Source organism: Benincasa hispida, chromosome 5 (genome assembly GCF_009727055.1).
Source record: "Benincasa hispida cultivar B227 chromosome 5, ASM972705v1, whole genome shotgun sequence".
Taxonomy (NCBI): domain Eukaryota; kingdom Viridiplantae; phylum Streptophyta; class Magnoliopsida; order Cucurbitales; family Cucurbitaceae; genus Benincasa; species Benincasa hispida.
The window spans coordinates 7,659,712-7,682,055 of record NC_052353.1 but is presented as its reverse complement, the minus strand read 5'-3'; the positions used below and the strand labels follow the sequence as shown (position 1 = coordinate 7,682,055).

The 22,344-nt window shown below is 38.1% G+C and overlaps 1 protein-coding gene across 2 annotated transcripts; it reads right to left on the bottom strand.

Annotated features, from left to right (window-relative positions):
* Nucleotides 1–9,137: 9,137 nt before the first annotated feature.
* Nucleotides 9,138–21,017, bottom strand: LOC120077704 (mediator of RNA polymerase II transcription subunit 33B). Of its 2 annotated transcripts, XM_039031665.1 has the most exons (12): nucleotides 20,460–21,017; nucleotides 19,809–19,919; nucleotides 18,738–19,091; nucleotides 18,025–18,341; nucleotides 17,805–17,896; nucleotides 16,902–17,259; nucleotides 15,053–15,263; nucleotides 13,843–13,957; nucleotides 13,592–13,753; nucleotides 12,511–13,168; nucleotides 11,369–11,575; nucleotides 9,138–10,676 (listed from the first exon to the last, which is right to left on the bottom strand). In XM_039031665.1, the coding sequence occupies exons 1-12, from the start codon at nucleotides 20,756–20,758 to the stop codon at nucleotides 9,556–9,558; spliced, it is 4,005 nt and encodes a 1,334-aa protein (XP_038887593.1). In that variant the 5' UTR covers nucleotides 20,759–21,017; the 3' UTR covers nucleotides 9,138–9,555. The 2 variants fall into 2 exon arrangements, with proteins under 2 accessions (XP_038887593.1, XP_038887594.1); XM_039031666.1 differs by lacking the exons at nucleotides 19,809–19,919; nucleotides 20,460–21,017 and adding an exon at nucleotides 19,771–19,795.
* Between the last annotated feature and the right edge of the window lie 1,327 nt (nucleotides 21,018–22,344).

Sequence of the window (22,344 nt, the reverse complement as noted above, 5' to 3'; positions counted from 1 at the left end):
CCAAAGCCGCGCCTCAGGAAGCAGAGTCTTGGACGCCAAGGTCTTGATGCCTTTTAAAAAGCCGACCACTTAGTGCCTGGTTACGTTAATACTCGTAGCACATCTTCCATCTTCTCTTCAATGGGATCATCAATGATTTTGTTGCCCGGTGCATCCGGGTTATCCTTCATCTGGTATAGTTCATTGATGTCCCTTGCGCTGAAAGACACCATTTTCCCTTTTATGGTCACCACATCCTTGGTGCCATGCAACATCCGTGGTAAAAGTCGCGCATACCCTAGAATAACAATGGCTGGGCACTGAAAAATGTGTCTCATCCATGTTCTACGATTATGCTCGTAATCAGGTCTGGTAGTGGCGTTGGCACAGGGAAAAAGCCATCTTCATCAGTAAGTCATCGTTCTCCTTCTTTTCTTGATGGACGCACTTTTGCCAACGCGGGCTTGCTACTTTCTGCGACTGCTTTGCCCTTTTCCTTGGTCAACGCAAGGCGGGATTTCTGCCTTTGTTTTGTTTCTCTCTCCTTGTGTTGTTTCCTCTCCTGTTCAAGCCAGTTCTTTTCCTTTCTTCTTTGTTAAGCGATGCATGTTTGCTTGGGGCTTCTTCTCCTTTCTCTTCCTTCTTCTTTTCCTCTTCTTTGCCTTCTTTTCTTTTCTTCTTCTGTCTCTCTCTTTCTTTCTGTTTCAAACTCTCTTTCAAACTGCTCGGAGGCCAGTAAAAGACGCTTTCCTTTTCGAGCCTTTTATTTCCTCGATTCTCAAAATTTCATTATTGCGGCGCACCTTCTCATCTTGTAGTCTCCTCTTTCGACTACCCTCTACGATGATGAGTTGTTGCCCGCGCTATTTTTTCCTTCTTCCCTTCCTCCTCTTTTCTCCTCCTCTCCTGCTCTTCTAATGCGTCAATCAAAATTGGAGGGTCCATAGTTGACCCTTGCGGTGCATTCTCCTTGCGGTGTCGCATCAAGGGGGTAATATCTCCTTCTTCTTCTTCTTCAGTCGTAACTGTTTGCGTTGTTTCAGGTTGCATTGTTTCTCTAAGTTGCGTTGATTCCCCTTTGTCCTCCCTTATGGAAGTGGATTCACTGTCCAGCTCTGGGCTTGCAGCCCTCTTTTTCCTTTCTTCTTCCTTCTTCAGGCGCCTTTCTTCATGCATGCTCTCTTTCCTTTCTTCTCTCTCTTTCCTCTTCCTTAGATTGGCCTCCTCATCTTCTTCATCCTCCTTCTCTTTGATTTTCTTCTCTACTTTGTGATGATGGGATGGCTCACCTTCTCCAACCTTCTTTCCTTTGCTTTTCTTTTCCTTTTCTTCAGCTTTCTTTTTCTTTTTGTTCTCCTCAACCACTTCTGGTTGCTTCCCTGCCACGACTTCCTCCAACGCGACTCTGATGGGTCCTTCATAGGATTCTACTTGCGTGGTTTCCTTAGGATCCATTATGGCTAGAGTACTTCCTCTTGTCTCTTCTTCCACCACTTCCTCTGTAAGCAGTGGTTGGTTCACAACCCCAACTTTGGGTAATCCTCCTTCTTTCTCCAGGTTACTCAGAATGCTCCCAAACACCTCCTTGTCATCTTGCCTCTTCTTCTCACTTTCAGTGGAGACTGCTGGTGTTGGGAGTGGGGTGCTTTCATAACTTTCCCCCTTTGGAATAGGACTGGCCTGGCTACTAGAGGGTTTCGCCAGGGTCTTCCGGCGATTCAAGGAACGGTGTATGGTTGGGCAGCAAGACGACGATTGGCAGCAAGAAATGTTGCCTTTCGCATGGAAAGTTGGGCTGATGAAGGTGTTGAAGGTGAAGCGGAAGGCTGGGAAGTTTGGTCTGCCATGTATGCTCGAGTGAAAGAAAACTGGAAATAGTTAAGGGTTCTGGGAAGAAGAAAGCTGGTATGCAAGAGCTAGGGTTTCTTTTTGCAAAATGAAGCATGTAGACGGTCTAAGACAAAGAAACTCGCTTTTATAGGTTGGGCCTTGATGGGCCCAACACGGATTCTGCGGTGGTAGGCCTCGAGCTACTCAAAAAGCCTGTCATTCGCACTCCTCACATTTATGAAGTTGCAGAGTCATACGTCCTTTCAACTGAAAATTCACCATGTCCTTGGAAGCTGAAGCGATTAGACTTCTTAATTTGCAAAAGAAATTTTCTTTGGAGTTTTATTCGAATGGGCGCAAGGTAAAGAATTAACGCAATGAATTCATCAACGCAAATGCATCTTTGCAGAGGATGGGCAACAACACATATATTCCCGCAACACACCTCTTAACTAAACGTATTTCTAGAGGATCGGGCACACGGTATTTCTACCAGCGCATCACTACCTCAACATAGTGCATTTTTGCTAAGGACGGGCAAAGAACACATACAAGTGCAACACACCCCTCAACGCAATGCATTTGAGTTGGATAAATGCAAAGTGTATCTTGTTGTACAAGATGCACCCATTAACGCAATGCATACCGGATGTTGATTGTTTTATTATTAAAATTTTTGTTTTTATTTTTATTACATATATATATATATTTCATCAACGCAAGTCATACGAACATTGCGGTAATAATTTCTTCTTATTGATCAATCATTCACCACGTTTAAGAATGATGCATTTATGACAGAAAAGATAAAGGAATTAAGAGAGTTACAGAAATAAATGCACAGGAATTAAATGAATCATAAATTCATAAAGCAATGAAAGAAAAATTGAATAAAGCAGTAAATGACAAAGTTCACAAATCATTAAAGACAAGAATTTATGAAAGCAACTAAACATAGAATTGAGATATGAACCGGAAGATAGTTTCTTTTGATGGACGCAATCCACACCTCTGCAGCCGGTTCAGCTTGCCTGCCCAATGTCTTCACTGATATTGCTTCTTTCCATGAGATCCAGGGGCTTCAGAGTTGCTGGGCAACATTCCAAGTGCTCTATTTCTAAGTTCAGAAGCCAGCTGCGCCACTTGAATCTCCAAATTTCTAATTGAAGACGCCTGCGCCTGCATCACTGCATCATTTTATCCATGTACTGCTTGAGCATGGCCTCCAATGAGCTTCCAGAGGTGTTTGAAGATGAGGGTTGTTGGTTGTGCGATTGCCTTCGTTGACCGTGATTAGAATTATGGTGAAAAGGAGAAGGGTTTCCACGATTCCCTGAACTACCACCCTGATGGTTGCTTGGCCCTCCTTGGTTAGGATTCCCTCCCCAATCGAAGTTAGGATGGTTCCTCCAACCAGGATTATATGTGTTGCTGAAGGGGTTATTCTGGATGGCGCATACTTGCTGGACGTTCGATGGGCACATGTCTGCCACATGGACCCCTCCACAATTAAGGCAACTGATTGCGGCCACTTAAGCCGAAGCAGTAGGTTACGCTGTTTGTTGGGAGATGGCTCCTTGATTGATTGCCATTGATTAGAGGATTGAGGTTACTGCGGCCATCTGAGCGGCCAGTGTGGTCATTGTCTCTGTAGAGACAATGGTAGTTTCATTTCTTCTTCCTGCAGAGCCTCTTCCTTCGTATTCATCATCGACCCAGTCATCCATGTTCCGCGAGATGCGGTCAAGGATGACCTTGGCCTCAGTATTCGTCTTATCCATAAAACCTCCTATTGCGGAGGCGTCAGCAACAGCCTGCGTTGATCTGTTCAGGTTGGCATACGACAAGGTCTACCATACAAAGCTTTGTACGGAGCCATTCCGATACTGGAATGATAACTGTTGTTATATTCAAACTCTATTAATGATAGGTGTATATCCCAACTTCCTTTAAACTGCAGTACACATGCTCTCAGCATGTCCTCCAACGTCTGAATTGTCACTGACCATTGGTCTGTGGATGGAAAGTCGTACTAAAATGTAACTTAGTATCCATGGCTTTCTGTAAACTAGGCTATAACTTCAAAGTGAATCTCAGATCTTGATCAGATACTATCGATATTGGAGCTCCATACTGACTTACTATTCTTTCAATATACAACTTAGCCAACCTGTCTAGGGTAAAAGTGATATTCACTGGTAAGAACTTAGCTTTCTTTGTCACTCTATCAATAATTACCCAAATTCCATCATAATCTGAAGGCGTTCTAGGCAAGCCAAATAAGAAATTCATCGTAATATGCTCCCATTTCCACTCTGGCACTGCCAATGGATTGAGTAATCCTACTGGTCTCTGCCGCTAAGGCTTTACCTGCTCACAAATCAAACACTTATCAACAAACTCGGCTATCTCTCTTTTCATCCTAGGCCACCAATAAGACTTCTTCAACATTCTATAGATCTTTGTACTGCATGGGTGCATAGCATAAGTTGAACTGTGAGCCTCTTCCAAAATGGCATGTTTCAAATCTAGGGCATTGGGTACACATACCCTACCTCTCTTGAGTAAAACTCCTTCTGATTTTAGCTCGTAGTTTGTCCTCTGATTCTTGCATACATATTTAGCTATCTTTTGGAGATCAAAATCTTCTAACTGTTCATGAAGAATATCATCAACTAAGCTAGGTCGTACCTGAAACAAAGCTATCAAACTCTCTGTATGGCTCTGTTAAAACAACATTAGCACTCTTCAATTCCTGTAGCAATAAACCTCGTATGGAACAGAGAGTAGCTTTTACTGTTCCTGACTTTCTGCTTAGGGCATCAGCTATCACATTCGCTTTACCTGGATGGTACTCAATAATACAATCATAATCCTTGATCAGCTTCATCCATCTTCTTTGTCTCAAGTTCAGCTCTTTCTGATTAAAAATATACTTTAAGCTCTTATGATCAGTGAATATGTGGCAACGCTCACCAAACAAATAATGTCTCCACAGCTTCAGAGCTAATACTAGAACTACTAGCTCTAGATCATGTGTAGGGTAATTACATTCATGTTTCTTTAACTGTCGAGAAGCATAAACTACCACTTTACCCTCTTGCATCAAAATACATTCTAACCCTTGCCTGGACGTAGCACAACAAATCTCAAATTCCTTGCATGGGGAAGGAAGAGTAAATATTGGTGTAGACACTAGTCTTTGCTTCAACTTCTGAAACTACGTTCACATTTATGCGGCCATTCAAACTTCACCTCCTTTGTTGTTAGGTTAGTCAATGGAAGAGCTATCCTGAAAAAACCATCCATAAACCTCTTGTAATAACTGCTAATCCAAGGAAACTACGTACCTCAGATATCGTAGTAGGTCGCTCTCGGTTTACTATGGCTTCTGTCTTCTGGGGATCTACACTAACTCATGCTGCTGATACCACATGCCCTAAAAATACAACCTGATCTAGCCAGAAATCACACTTACTGAACTTAGCATATAACTTCTTTTTTTGTAACGTCTGAAGCATGGTCCTCAGATGTTCCTTATGCTTTTCCCTGCTACCTAAATATACTAAGATGTCATCAATAAAAATAATTACAAAATGATCTAGATAGGGATGAAAGATCCTATTCATTAGGTCCATGAATAACACAGGGGCACTCGTCAGACAAAACAGCATTACTAAGAACTCATAGTGCCCGTATTTGGTTCTAAAAGCAGTCTTAGGAACATCCGCCTCTTTTATATTTGACTGATGGTATCTCGATCTCATATCTATCTTAGAGAACACTATGGCTCCCTTTAACTAATCGAAGAGATCATCATTGCGGGGTAATGGATATTTATTCCTGATTGTCACCTTATTGAACTGCCTGTGATCTATACATAACTTAAGAGTGCCATTCTTCTTCTTCATAAACAGAACTGGCGCTCCTTAGGGTGATACTCTAGGTCTGATGTAGGGGTGGCCATTCAAATCGTAAAAATCGAACCATTTCTAAAAATCAAATCGAACCAAACCAAAAACTCAATGAAACATAAAAATGCGATTCGGACCTGTTTTGAAGAAATTTTGAAACCGAATTAATTCGGTTTAGTTCAATTTCAATTTTGAAAATCGAATCTGAAATCGAACTAAACCATTTTTAACTAATATATATATATATATACATAAATATTTATACATATAAAAAATGGTAAAACCGAATTTAGAACCAAACTGTTTTTAGTTTAAAGAACAAAACCGAGTTGTAAATTAAACCCTTTTTTAATTTAAAAAAAATTAACATAGATTTTTCAAAAATACCAAAATCGAATTTGAAACCAAACTGAACCGCATATATGTATACGGTTCGGTTCGGTTTAGTTTGAACCAATAAATTGGTTCGTTTGATTTCACATATTAGAAAATTCGATTCGATTCGGTTTGACCACCAAACCGAATCAAACCGAACTGTTTCCATCCCTAGTCTCATGTACCCCTTGTCCATTGACTCTTGTGACTGCACCTTTAGCTCTTTCAGCTCTGCTGGTGCCATTCTATACAGGGCTTGCTAAATAGGGGTTGTACCTAGAATTAAATGAATCAATAGTAAACTCAACTTCCCTGTCGGGAGGCAATCTTGACAACTCCTCAAGGAATACATCTAAAAACTCCTACACAACTGGCACATCTTCTGGCTTCAAATTTTTATCTTGTGAAACTATTACATGTGCCAGGTAGGCAACACATCCTTTGCTCAATAACTACCTGCTTTAAATGCTGATATCAAACTATTAGGGAGAAGTCTTTTGACCTCAATAAACAATATCTCCTTCTCTCCTAGCCTTCTAAACACTACCTTCTTCTTGAAACAATCAACAGAGGCATAATATTTATTCAAAAAATCCATGCATAGAATAGTATCAAACTCAAGCAACTCTAGAGAAATCAAATCGAGCCAAAAACTCTGGTTTTCAATCACTACCTCACAATTCCTGTAATATTCTCGTACTACTAGTACATTTCCAACAGGTGTAGAAATAAACAACTCATTAGGCATTCTCTCAAGCATCCTATCTATATGCAATGCAAACATGCTAGACATGAATGAATGTGTAACACCAAGATTTAATAATACATAAGTAAACTGGTTACATAAAGTTACCTTACCAGTTACAACATCTAGTGACTCCTTCGCCTCCTGGTGGGTTACTGCATATACTCTACCCTGTTGTTGAGGTCGTTCTACTATCCCTTTCTGTTTGGCACCCCTGGGACATTTACCTTTAGCTTTAATTGCTTTTGATTGATCTACTGTCTGAAAAATCATCTTTTGTTCTACCCGAGCCTCTCGAACTAACTGAGGACAATCCTTCTTGAAATGGTCTGTCTATCCACATTGGAAACAAACGTTCCTTCCACTATAACATGTCCCTGAATGATGCTTGACACAGTTCGCACATGGGGGTTTCCTAGTTGTACTAGCTACTAACTCGCCAGTTCATCCTATCCCTAATGCCATAATTAGCCAATTAACCTACATAAATCAATTATTTTTTAATGAAATATGAAATAATTGAGTTACATGAAATCAATTAAGTCTATGATAGAATTAGGTTAATCTACATAAATCCCTAAGATCCTTTTTTCATTTAATTTCTGACATTTTTTTTTTTTTTACTCTCTCATTAATCTCATTACCAAAAATTGATTTCAATTCTTGTTTTTCTTTTACTTAATTTCTTAAAAATCAACAAAACCACCCCCACAATTTGGATGTCAAAAGTCAATTTTGTCAATTAATAGAGGTTCCCTGAGGATCGATCTCGTGCTCCCACTGTTACTACGTGTTAGTGTTAGTAGTTGTGTGTGTTGTACAAATTTTATTTGTTTTGGGTTAAGTTGAACTAACGACATCATTTTTTCGAACATTCGCTCCTCAACAGTTTTCATTAAGAGATTTATCTTCCTCTCATCATGGCCATGGTTGCCTCGGTTATTACATACGCCATCATGACTGATACTACATCAAGATGTGATTCTCTCTGATCGTTCAGAAGCAGAAGCAGAGTTTTTGAACAAGGGATTTTCTCTGATGATGATCCCTCTTTAGAAGATTCCATCAGCTATTTCTAGATTTTCTCCGCGATCACCCAGAGCCTTGTTCTTGTTCATGCAGGATCCCCTTAGAGTGATTTTGGATTATAGGTACTGTGTTAGTGTCGCTTGCAATGGTAGCTTTAGATACGAATTTTTTTGATGTCATTTGTTGTTTTATTGATTTGAATAACAAGAGAGAGATGAGAGGTAGAGAAGTCTCACTGGACGTACCAATTTGTTCACATGAGATTTCCATAGAAACGGGTTTCGTAGAGTTGAACTTGTGTTAATGTAGATTTGATGTGAATGTGGTTCAATCTCTAGTACTTGATCCACTGATTCTCTCTCAATTAAATGTGTATACTCGATGTATGGAAGCGAAGAACGTGGATATTTTTTAAGTTGGAGTTTTAAAGGAATATTTCTATCTCTAAAGGATTTCAGTCTTTAAGTATGGTGAGTTCAGAAGTTGTAGAGTCTTCTGATTGTCGGGAGAATTCTCTCTAGACCATTTGCATAAAATTTCTCACCCTCCACAAATGAAGAGAACTCATCTATTTATAAAGTTCTGGTTTGGTTGATCCATGGACTTGGCCTCTAGGCCCAACTAATTGGACTTAGATCTTATTTAACTTTTGGATCAAATTAAACATATTCTTGTATCCAGTTTGACTTTAGCTCAAATAATAATATCAAATTGAACCAAATTAATTTATGTTTTCAATTTCGGACACATCACTTTTAATTCATCCCAAATCCAATTATTTGTAATTCATTAATTTGGCAAATGACATTGCAATTTGTGATTGATTCAAAATTTCTCTTTCAACAAGGGAGAAAAGAAAACCCACAATTTTGGAAGGAATAAAAAACCCTTATGTGTAGGAAATGAGAATGTTTAGAAATAACTTATTCCCAAACAAAACTCCACATAATAATTAGTCGTTTTCCTAAACAAATGTACATGCACCATAATAATCAAAATACTAAAAGATACCTAATGACTCTTAAGTGTCTAATTGATTTCAAACATAATGTCATTTAACTATTGTTTCTTTTTGTCCATTAGATTTTTTTATACAAGAATGGTGAAGATGGAAGATCAAACCTCCCACCTCAAGGATGAAAAGTCATTTCAATTACCTCTGAACTAAACCCTCTTTTCCTTGTTCATTAGATTTTTTATCTACTCAACATCTTAAATTACAGTATCACAAATTAAATTGAAAAACTAAATTGGTACAAACATAATAGCTCATAGACATTAAAGTTTATGAAATACATCTATATTAATACAAATTAGAATCCAAATCACTACTCAAGTGTTTTTAACCAATTAATTATGATTAGCATGAATTCAGCTGTGGATCCTCCATACTTTTTTGCCATCTGCTTAATGAGTTCAGCCTCTTACCTTAACTACCGTAACTTACATCACATGAAACAAAAAGGGATACAAATAAACCCTTCCATTTTTAGCCAAAACGGCAGCCAATATGCTTATGCACAACAGCAGTACGAACCACTGGCGTGTATGAAAGTTACATTACAGTGGGTTAATGATGCTAATGGAAGCCTGCGTTAGTTGATGGTTCGAGTTTTCCTAAACAAAAATGCCTCACTAATTTAATTGGCTGCTCATATTTTTATGTCAATCAATTACCAGAATTTAAAATCCACCTTCGATAATGAGCTCAGCTGCTGCACCCATTGCAGTTACCCCACCACTTCCCAGTAATGCAAGAGCCAATTGTTCCTCATTCAACTGCCTTAATCCATTGCTCAACCTCTTCAAGAGGTTCAAATCCACCTCAAGCAACCACCTCGGTGCACAACGCACCATCAAACTCACAAACCCAGAAACATAAGCTCGCCAAGTAGCCCAATCACACCCAATTGAAAATTTTCCGTCCAGTGCGCTTGCTAGAAATTCAAGGAAGGAGTCGAGAATCTTTGCCCGCCTCTTCGATGCTGACGATGATGAGTCTATGCCCCATGAAAACGTTCCACATAGTACTGAAAAGAATGCAAGTGCATAGCCCCTAAGCACAGCAACCATACCTCCATATTCTACACCTTCACGTTCTACTGACTGGACTGATAAAAACCAAGACGGCAAGGTTTCTTTAAACAAAGATTGGACCAAACCCGATCCACCCGAAATCCAAACTAACGAAGCTCCTAGGGAAGCTGCAAGTTTAACACGTGCCATTGCGGAAGCGAAGGAAACCTGTTCATATCTCATTCCATACTTGGTCTTTTTTAGTTTTTCAGCCTTCTCCTTTGGTAGCCCACTAACTGCAATATCTCTGACAGAGAGCATTAAGAGAGAGACAATCTCCTCCACCAAGAACAAAACATCTCTCACAGATCGATGGACTCGCAGATAGAGAATCCCAGGAGCCACTGGGGACATCCCTCCTAAAACGTGAGAGCCAAAACCATGACCGAGGAGTGTGCCTACACCTCCACTGCTGTTTACATTGGAGTTGCCTAAACCGAGAGTTGAAGTGAAACAACTCTTAAGCAGCTGGACAACAGCATCACTGGTATGGTGAAAAACAGTGCGAGAAGCAGAGAACACAAGGAAATCATTCCATCGCTTCACCTTTTGAGCCCATAATGAAGCTATAATAGGAGTGCAAGGCCACGAACAACTAGCAGCTAGTGAATTTAATGCTGGGCCAACGAGGGCAAGAAGGCGTTCGGAGGCTTTATCTAGTTTGTAAGTTATTGTGAGGCTTATTAGGGCAGCCAAGGGTAAAGGAAGCATAGCAGGAGAACTTCCACCTGCAAATAGACAACTCAAGCTCAATTTCCGATTGAAAAGAAAATCCATGAAATGCAATACTAATTCAATTTGTACAAAAAAGTGTTTACTTAGTAGAGGACTTATCTTGAAAAATCTTTTTGATATAAAGTCACCATCATTCTTACCATTACCATCATCTTTCATGAAAGGTATTTAGATTAATATATTTAAATGAACATTATCTTCCACACTTTGGAAATTGCTGTTGCTATGCTTCATCAACAGTCTCTTGACATGATTGTATAAGATCCTTGCAGCAGACAAAGTTCAGTTTTTATCTGGTTCTTGGCCGGGGTAGATTAAGAACCATGATAAATTTGAAAGAAAGCATCCCAATTTAGCTCTCTCACAGGTCGTCATATCAAGAAATCAAAAACACTTCGTCTTAGACTTGGAGTTTTCTAGAGTGTTGATGGAGGTATCACGATAGAGATGGCCATCGCGTTAGGGCTACAACAGATATGACCATCCCTAACGCGATACGTTATAAAATGCAGTAGTGCACTCTAACGTAAGTAGAATGATAGATTTTATACATTTGTGAGGACAGGTAATGAATCATAAATATGCTTGGGAATGGGTCATCCATACAAAAAAACTCGAAAGCAATTGCCAGACGTGATAACGAAAAGAAAAATACAAAACATCATTAATGCACATCAGAATTTACCTACAGCAAGACTAGGGACATCAACACCAGTTGCAGCAAGAATCTTTTTTATCTGTTGCTCAACAATGGACAAAGTTGCAGCAGGACTAGGCCAGTCAGTTCCGTTCATAAATGCTGGCTTCCATATACCCCGTGTAACTTCAGCTGAAAAGTAGCTCACAATAGTTGCGAAGGATGCAGGTAAAAAATCAGCAAGGTCTTTGAGTCCTGAAACATAGAGGTAAAGAACTTACCAAGTAAACCAATAAAAGACCGTTAATTCACAATCTACAAAGATCAGCCAATCCCAATGGAAACAAAAGCAAAAGTATGCATTGTGAGCAAATCAGACTGGAAAACCGAGCCGACCGACAAAAACCGACCAAACCAACTCCGTTCGTTCAGTTTTTGACTTTAACATTGGTCGTCGGTTTTCTATATTGGAAAAAACAATTCTGACAGCCAAAACCACACGCCAGTTGAAAAACCATTTACTGGCTTTTTGAAAACCAATCATTGTTTCTATAGGTAATCATTACCTATTATAATATTATTATTTTTAAATTTTTCATTTTCTATTCTTCTCTCCTCCATCTTGTCCTCTCTCCCTCACTTCCGTCTTCATTTTCTTTTCTTTCTTCATTTTTTTTTTCCTATCTTCTTTCTGATTTTCTTTTCTTCGAGTACCATCAACAACATTCCTAATTTTTTTCTTGCCGTTGAGAGGGAGAATGGGGCTGATGGGACCAGTTGGACTCCTGTCAAAGATGGAGAATGATGTGATGAGGCAACTGTTGTGAGAGGAATAATGGGCGGGAAAATTGGATTGCTTGGAGACTGCAATAGCTTTTTGAGGAGAAACGACTATGCACAGCAACAAAGTTGGGCCGAGAATCCATAATTTTTCTTTTTATTTTTTGGATAGGATAGTATTAATGATCTACTTTATTATTAATGAAATAGCAACCAATTTAATTACAAATCACAATAAATGAACGTCACTTTCTTTCATATTTAAAATCAAGAATGGTATAGTTGAAAAAGATTCACAAGTTCAAAAGAAAAGAAAAACAAACAAACAAAACAAAACAAATTTCATATGTAGAATACGCTGAGTAGTAGATGGTCTCTCTAGTTACTATTAAAAAATGTTTTGGACTTGCCTGTAGCCAAATCACGGGGGGACAATCGTCCATGAGCACAGGCGGTAAGAGCAGCATCAAGAACGAAGGGAGTTGCTTCAAGGATGTCCCATGCAGGCACTTTAAGCTTAATGGAGGCCTCTTCATTTGCAGATCCAGACGAGTTGCTGCTTCCTGAAGTTGTTGAAGTCAAAGACTGACCAGCACGATTTATCTTCCTGAACATCATAGTCAAGAGAGCATCAACAATTTGATGAACTGGGGCCCCAGGTATAAGACCAGAGAGAATGGAAGCAATGCATTCTTGATGTTGCCGGTACCAGCCTTTCAATTTTGGAAAGGAATCCATGAATATAGGTTCTAAAGAAAATTTCAATAATTTTGACAATCGTCTCGCTTTAAGTCGATCCTTGGGTGACTTCCCAAAAGATGCTAACTGAGAATTTCGAACCAATAACAGATATTCGGGAGTTAGTTGAGATCCCACTGGTCGTGCATCACCCTTCACATTTTCAACAGGTGGGTGATGAAACCGCCACAACCTCAATAGAAGTGTAAATGCCAAGGAAAATACTGCATGACAAGTAAGCTCTTCCCCAGACGTAAGGATCCATGACTTGGGAGAACACGATCCAAAAGCTTCGCAGATTGGCATTAATTGACCTGCAAGTAGAGGAACCTGGCATCAAACAGCAAAAAGAAAAGAAAAGAAAAATAGGAATAAGCTCACAACACAACGAAAACCAGAGTTTCTCAATTAGTTTGTTAAATCATCTATATCAGTCCTCCGTATCAAAAATCAAATATTTTCAGAATCATTGAAGAAGGATATACATTATTAAACAAAAACTCAATCAAATGATTGTTTGAATGCTCATATGAGGTTTTTTTTTTTTCCCCTCAGTCAATGGGCCTCAAAATCCCACCAAAACTTCTCTGAAATAATTAGGCTCTCATGCTTGACTTATAATGCCAATTAATGGGGCATAAATTCACATATAAAACCTCTCCCAAGCTTGCATGCAATCTTATATAAAAACATAACTTCAAATTCAGGAGCTTATCAGTAGGGTCACATAGGCAGACAAGTTAACATTCTTACCATGCCATGCAAGGAAAAAATCTGCACGCAATCAACTGATGATATTCCAACCAGTAGAACATTCAGAAATGGGGCATAATCGATCAAATAGCTCTCACTCCCAGAGTAATCTGTAGGAATTGGTGGTGACAATAATCTGGATATAAATAGAGCAGTGTGTTCCTAGAAGAAAATGGGTAAAGATAATCCCAGATGAGAGGGGATGCAAAATTAAATTTTGAAACAGGAGGGGGGGTGCCACCATCACTCACTTGTAGATTCCAGCCTCGAACAAGCGAAGCCCCACACAAAATGGAAGCCGCAGATATCTTCTCGTCGCCTGAACCATTTATTGCAATCTCATAGATCTTCTCAATCTCTGCTAAGCTTCCATCAAATCCATGAGCTAAAGTTAAATTTAATTGTCATACTGATACATATGGGTAAAACTACAAGGCATAAATATCATAAATGAATTAAGATGATAATAATATGTACATTTCCCAAAGAGTTGTTCATCAAATATTCTTGTTGATCAGCGACCCTCATGAAAACATTCTAGAATTATTCTCCCTTCTATTCTGTTCACTTAACTATTCTGCCTTCCTAACAACAAACCAAGTTTTCATTGAAGAGATGAGAAGAGACCAATGCTTAAAGATACAAGCTCTACGGGAAAGACAGAAATGAAAAGAAACTGAGTTTTCATTGATCTCCCTCCTTTAACATATTATTCCTATTTTCAATGTCTTGAATCTTTCTCTTTACCATGCTCCGAATGAGTTCTCCTTAGAAGTTTAAACTTGTGAATGATGTAGGAACATGCTTTGCTCTTGGCCATTTGTATCGTTATTGGCCTTTTCTTGGCATTTGTATTGTTCTTGGGCTTTTCTTGCTTTTGTAGGCCAATCTTGTTCTTTCTTGCACATTCTTGCATTTTCTCTGGTTTTGGCTGACTTGTTTCATTTGCTTAGTTAGTGGTGTTGCTATTTCCCAACCATTTACCTTTCCTTCTTTGTTTTGTTTTGTTAATAAAATATTCAAAAGAAGACATAGAACAACAAAAGTACAAGAACATCATCCTAAAACATAGATTAAGCTGAAAAGACAAACGCCCTTTCTTTGTTTTAGTTTCTGTTTTAAGACAGCTTTAGTTTTTACAGCCAAGTTAACTGTTTGTAAGTTAGTTCACTGCCTTCATTACTATAAATATGAAGGCAGCAAAGCATTTTGAGGCTAACTAACTTCTAAGGAATTTTTAGACTCTGTGCGCATCACCTTCCCAATTTTCATAACTTCAAGAACCTCCCCAAATCTATTTGTCAGATTCTTTATCTGCACCACATAGTTGCGGAACCTGTACTCACATTTTTGGGAAACAAAATGAAAATACAGAACCTAGGACCTGAACTTGGTCCTTTAACCAATCATCTTCCCTCAATATGACCTCACATGATACAAACAGATACTACAAGAGCATACCTAGAAGCTGGGGTTGCCACTAAAGCATTCACCATCGACGGAGTTAGGGATGACCCTTTCATGAATGATGACCAACCGACCACCTGACTAGATGCACTACGAGGCACTTGACTACTGCGTGCATTTGCATAACCTGGCCAAAAATATGCCGATGTGTCTAGAAGGTTCCTAGAAATACAAGCCTCAACAATCAGATGCCGCATATTTCCAGCTGCAGCAAGAAAAAAGCAACAAATTAGCCCCACAGAGAACACATTTCGAATGCATACACACGCAACAATGTGAGAGAGAGGGGGATCCTTCTAGGATCAAAAGGAGTGAAAACTAAAATTTAAGATGCATGTAAAGGATGACAAAAACCACTATAACATGAAGATTCGCACGCCAAAATCCTATGACATATCAAGAATTAAAATGTCCTTTATGAAAGATAAATTGTTTATAGAAAACCAGAAGTTCAAATGACAGATTAGAACAGTTTCGAACATATATTTAATAATGTTCTTCTCATTGAAGATGAAGTGTTCAAGCACAATGCCATTAATAAGAGTTTTAAATTCTTAACACATTGAACGTCAATTTTCTTTTTTTAAAGAAATTAAATTTTCATTGAGAAAGATAAAAGGATATACAAGGGCAATATAAAAAACAAGCCCCAAAAACAATATCCCCCTGACGCTCAAATTCAGAAAGGGGCTCCAATTCAAAAGAATTAAACGAAGCTGATAATTAAGAAAACGCCTATTAACAGACACCTACAAGGATGTGTTAAACCTAATCACATCCCAAAATTCCTCCCTAGACTGCTTGAGCCACAAAAAATTCTACTATTCCTCTCAAGCCAAATGCCTATAACAAAGCAAAAAACTAAGACTGCCAAAGAACCTTTCCTTTGTTGCAAAAAGGAGGATTCAAGAGCACCTCCTCAAACATCACAACCGCTATTTCGATCAAGCACAGTCTCAAAGATCCTAAAGAGCTTGTTTCCATAGGAGGTAATAAACACATAGTTCCAAAGTAAATGGTTAAGATCCTCTTCCTCTCTCCTCCAAAGGCCGCACTATTGTGTATGCAACACCATTAAAGAAAGCTCCAGGATACAATCTTGAGTATTCACTCTCCAATGAAACTGGCCAAGCAAAAAGTTTCACTTTCTTAGGAATTATAACTTACCAAAGAGAGGAAGACGAAGGGGCCATGAGAGGGAGAAGGGGCACAAAAAATCCAGGAAAGAAAAAAAAACACTACTGGAGGATCCCTCAAAGAGCTCTGGATGGAAGCCAACACCTAGAATACTTTCTCCCTAAATGCATAACTCGGTTTAAAATTATAGAGAGGAGACTAACAACCTCACAAGCCTCATGATCAGAAAGCACACGACAAGAATACAGAGATAGGGAAGAAAACTTTCAAAGGCAAGACCGAGGCCATTGAGTGTAACCTCTTCTCCTACAGGTGGTAAAGATGAGGGAACAAGGAACACAAAGGTTTCATTCCCAACGGACAATCCTCCCAGAAATAGGAATGCAAATGTTACGTGCCCACCCCCAATAGAACATATAACGAACTGAGAGAATAAAGGATATCCCAAAACAAAGCAATAGTAGACCAAGGGCTCTTGTAAGAAACGCCCTTAAACCTACCACTTGAGGTCCATAAATACAATAATCCTCCATCCCATTTTTTTCTGCAGAGGAGATAGAACTTTTCTTCAATATAAAATAGCTCATTTGACTATGTTTATCAGTTTGAAAAGAATCCAAATATTTTATCAATTTAAATCTTTCAGAGACTACTGTTTTAATAGGATCAACCAATGTTAAATTATTAAATAAGAATAAGTACTTACAACAATTAATAGGTGTATCGCTCATACTAACACAGTCATGGTACTCATTACCAACTGCAACCCCTGATATGAACATTACAGCTTTTGCAGCAGCCTGATTGGCTACTGCAATAACGGATTGAGGAGGAATCAGCAAGCTCTCATATTCACCCAACATCTGCAAGCTCGTAATCAAACCTTTGCGGCACATTCCTGAAGACTGCTTTTCATCTCTGCTTTTACTTGCGCTGCATTCATCCTCCTTTACTTCACCTTCCTCTTCTTCAATAATAATGGTGACTGCAAGGGTTGAAATAGACAACAACATGCACAAGCATGTATCCAAACGAGGTACAGGACCCTCACTCGGATCCCTTTCCTGAAATGGAAAATTTGAATTAGCAAATATATCCAGGTGGGAATGCGTTAAATACCTCCTGGATGGTGGCAGATTAAATATGGGTTTTTTGTTACCTAAAGATAAATATACACTCAAATAAGTAAAGTAGAGCATAAGAGGGAATAACGTTCAATATTCTTGCAAGATATGTTTCTCCAAAATCAACAAAAGGAGACCGTATTTTAAGTTGGTTATCACAAATGGAGTAAAACTGCCACATGCATCAAACTTCTTAAAAGATTGATTTTCAATGGTTATTTTTTATCCATCTCCCTTAGTCTTTGAATTTATTTGCCAAAAAAAAAAGGAAAAGGTGAAAAATAGAAAAACCTTTCCAAGCCAACACAAAGTTACTATACAATTATCATAGAACAGAAATCATTTAAGTTCTCTCAATTCAAGACAGTGGATCTGCTAATTAAGTAAATTGAAAGCGTGAAATCATTTCAGACAAATTAATATCTGAACATAAAGAGGATATGAACGGCAAAACATTCATTTATCAAGGTGCTATATGATCCTACCCTTTGGATAAGTCGCAATGCTGCAATCCACAAACCTAAAAATGTATTGTGCCAGGAGGAATCATTAACTGCCCGCAAAGATTTTATCAAACCTGCGGATGACTCTGGATCAATAGAACTCTTGGGGAAACTTAGAATTTCAATTTAATTCAAGAAACACTGAGCACTGTAAAAATTGTTAAAGAATCACTCGAGCAATATAAAATTTGTTAGCTCATACATATCAGACGTTCAACAGCACTAGTTGCCAGAACTTGCGATCCATCCATGGCATCCTCCAGGAACAAATCGATGGGAAGCCACAATGCAGACCAATTAACGCCATGAGATTGACCAGCAGAAGAAAATAGTGATCCAGAAGCCATTACATCACGAAACTCTAGCTGACATGTTTTTCCTTCTTGTGATAAAAGCTTACTTTTATCAGATGTCCAGTGCAGAAGGACCTCTGGAGTTATTAGCTTTGTGTTCCTCAAAACTACAGAGTTTGCTGCAAGTAGTTTTAACCGCTGGGCAAAACCTGCCCAGTGCAATGGCCTAAAAACCAAAAACATTATTATGTTACATCTTTATCATTGAGGCGTCAAAATTTTGCATTCATTTAATGTTATTTTTGGAGAAATAATATTTTTTTCATATTTTTTATAAAAGACCCAATAATGGGTAAATATAATACAAGAGAGATTCTAATTAAAGGAACTAATTATAAAAAGAAAGGACATCTAAAAAAATAATTAAAAGATAAATGACTAATATTTTCATCCAAATGAAACTATAGTACTATACAATACACAAATATACATTTAACATTAAAGCAGTATAAATTATTTCAACTCCTAGTGGAGTAGTGGTAGACTCAATGAAATATTGCCTTTCTTAAAATCAAAGGAGATAGAGAAAGTAAACAAAGTTAGAAAGAACTACACTTCTTACATATTTCGAAGGGCCAAGCACAAAATCCTTGCAGTTTTCTTATTTTGCAGGAACTGCCCAATTATCTCAATAGCTTTTGCAGTGTTTACTTTAAGCAGACTTTCACTGTTCTCAGTTCTCTTCTCACCAAAAGAATCATGAACATCTAGTTCCATATCATGCAGTTGTGGCCTGATCAGCCACACTGATTTTTCTTCTCCAGGAAGTGCCAGCAATCCTTCATCATCCAATGATGCATCAAGCAGCTGCCATACAATGGAAAAGAATAATTCAACCATAAGTACCCCAGGTTCACACGTTTGGACACCAAATATCTGGGTCAGATGAAGGACATCATCGATGGTTTGCATGATCCTGAAATGGCAGAACATCATTCATGAATCGTTGCCCTCCAGTTGCATAAATAAACATCTGGCGGGTAGGTGATGAAACAAATCATGGTGCAAAGGTTGAGCCATTCCTCCCATGATATTTTAGTGCATAATTAATAAAAAATTAAAAAAAAATAATTGATAATGCAAAACTTCCATAAAGGAAGATAAATCAAAAGATTGCATAGATGAGCTTCTTTCATTTTTTTTCTCAATAAAATTTGTTGATTCTATATTTAAAAAAAAAAAAAAAAAAAAAAAAAAAAAAAAAAAAAAAAAAAAAAAAAAAAGTAGAAGAAGAAGATTGCAGAGATGGGCTTGATGTTACAGGAATTCTATCTAGCAATTCTTTCCTTGTTTAAGGATATTTCCATCAAAGGAAACTTGTTGAACCCTACCCCTAGCCTTTATAAGGTAATCCAGAACTCTAAAAATCTCAACAAAGTGAAGTTCTCTTTCTTTTATTGGAAGCTTGCCCCTATGAGGGTATCAATACTCATGATAACTCTCTCTCCAGAACGGTGCATTATGTGGAAGTGGTCAAAAACTTCTTGGCTTTGCTCAGAGTTATACAGCCGAATACCTTTCAAGGTAAAATTTTACCACTAGGTGTACCACTAAGAAGAATGATTAAAAAGTATGAAAGGGAGAGTGAGGCTAACCACTACACTGCACACGAGTGAAATGCAATCAAATCTACCTTTGGTAATTGGGTCCATTGATTTGGGATGTTAATGAAAAGATATGTCTGCTTAGAACTTCCAGGTAAAGCCTGTACGCTGCAGGTCGAAGCTTTCTATATGGAATTGCCCTGAAGTAAATCAGAGAAAAAATGCCATAAATGTCAACTTTGGACAGTAAATAGATGACAAAAACAAAACAAAACAAAAAGAATAAACAAATAGGAAGAAAAACAAAACGCCAATAAGTTCTAGGCATCTTCCCAACTCACTTCAGTGTCTGACGCAAATTAAATTCTATAAGGGGAATCAGATACAGACTTGAACTTACTATCAACAGTAGACAACTACAGCACGACAAAATTATGGATGATATACAAGCAGAAAGACAATTACGCAACAACGCACGAAATCTATGCATGAATAAAGACGTATGAATGTCGCAATCCATCCGTATATCTTCAGTTTCATTTTCTTTTTATTCTCCGTAACTTAGTTTCAGAATGGTCCACGCGGGTACATAAACAACCATTACCAAATTCAAAGTATTACTTTGAACGATACCGGCAAAAAAACGTAATGAAGCACTCAATACAGTACCTTCTGCATTAAAAATGCACCCTGAACACGATTCAAATAAAAACTCGAGGAAGCGAGAGAGTAATCAAGACCTGGTAGAAAGAAGAGCAATAACCAGCAGAGGAGGAACGATTCTCGCGGTCATTGCTTTCTCAAGAAATTTCCACATGATCGGAACATGATTATCCCAACAAATATGAGAGACCAAGAGCTGGGCGAGCTCAACCGACGGCAAGGAAACGCCTGCGGAATTGAGGGTGGAGCTCAATTGAACCGCCCAAAGCAGTGGATCACAGTTCTTGTCCTGTGCCGACTTCGTAAGCTCCAACACACTGTCCCATAAACCAGAAATCTCCTGCAGTTGACCAGGCGGTTGAGTGGAAACCGCCATGAGAGATCCAAAGCCACAGAAATTCTTCCCTCAGCGAGAGAAACAGAATGCTGAATCGCAAGAAGATTATCAAAAGAAGAGTTAGAGGATTGAAATTTGGGGTTTTGCGAAGTGCGTTTTGAAGGTCACTCCCAATTCTTGAGTCGCTCACAAAGTTTTAAGCTGATGGAATTGTTCTTCGGCGCGTGAAACAATCAAAGAAGAAAACCCTGGTTCAAGCAATTGAAATCGATTAAATTAGATTTTAACCCTCGAACAAGTAATTGAATCTGTGAAACTAAAATTAGACTAATGACTCTCCCCTCTCTAGCAATTTTATTTATGTATTTATTTATTTAGATAAACAAATGTCAAATATTTAATTAAAAGGGGAGTAACAAGATATCCAAAAACGAGGAAAATAAAGAATACATTATTAATGATTTCGCTTCATGTAACAGTAAGATTATTTTTTAATCTTTTTAAATTTAAGGGTATATTTTAATTTTTTTAAAAAATTAAGGATATTTTTTATACAAAACATTAACACTTTCCATCCAAAACTAACAATAACAGTTTTGAACTCATTTGGAAATTTAAAGGTATTTTAAGATATGCGGCATATTGTAACGACCCAAAATTTCCTATTCAACTCCTAAAACGTTACTTTGTGCAGGCATAGGCTTGACAACAAACTTCTAAAGGAAAATTTTAAATAAGAGAATTGAAAACTTTAGTTCATTTCAATAAGGCTCGATAACAAAATCCTGAAAACACCGTACTAGGTACCCCTGACCCAAATCTGAAATAAATAATAATTAAACGAATTAATAAATGAAATAATGAAATATTCATAAATTTAAAATGTCAGATTCCTAAACCGGACCCGATCAAAAGAAACCTAAATGCGGAAATGATAACATGTCCACATGGCCGGGTCACGGATCCCTTTTGTCATTCACCGGTCTACCTTTACTTTACATGAAAACACATGAAAGGAAAATGATGAATATATAAACATACTCAATAAGCAACCCACTACTGGGCCCACTGAGTGAACTATTAGACTTCATGTCGAGGCTAAGTACGCATTACACATCGTAGGCATAGGCATAGGCATAAGCATAAGGGGCGGACCCGAAGGCACGTTTTCGTAAGTAGTGACCTCGGAGGGCACAGTCCTAAGCATAAATGGTGATCCCAAGGGAACATTGTAGCGTAAGCATAAGGCGAACCTGAAGGTTCACGACATACGATGTGGGTAACTCGATAAGAGTGCCAACAGCCACTATCAGTCTCACATAGGCGTAAGCATACAATCGTAGACTAAAATCATGTTGAGATTTTAATACAGTCTCACAATTTGTGCATCAATCAAACACTATAGCTGTTGGGTTTTATATCCTAAAACTCGTGGTTTGTAAACAATAAACTCATTCTGTAAATCAATAAAATTGTTATTGAAGTTTGATTCTGTTATTATTCTATAGTTAGGGTTTTCCATTCTTGTAAATATTTTGTGATATTTTCCTTTTCTATGCTTTGTACACTTGTATATATTCATATCTTTGGTGAATGAAAAGAGAATTCTGATTCTTTCTCAAACC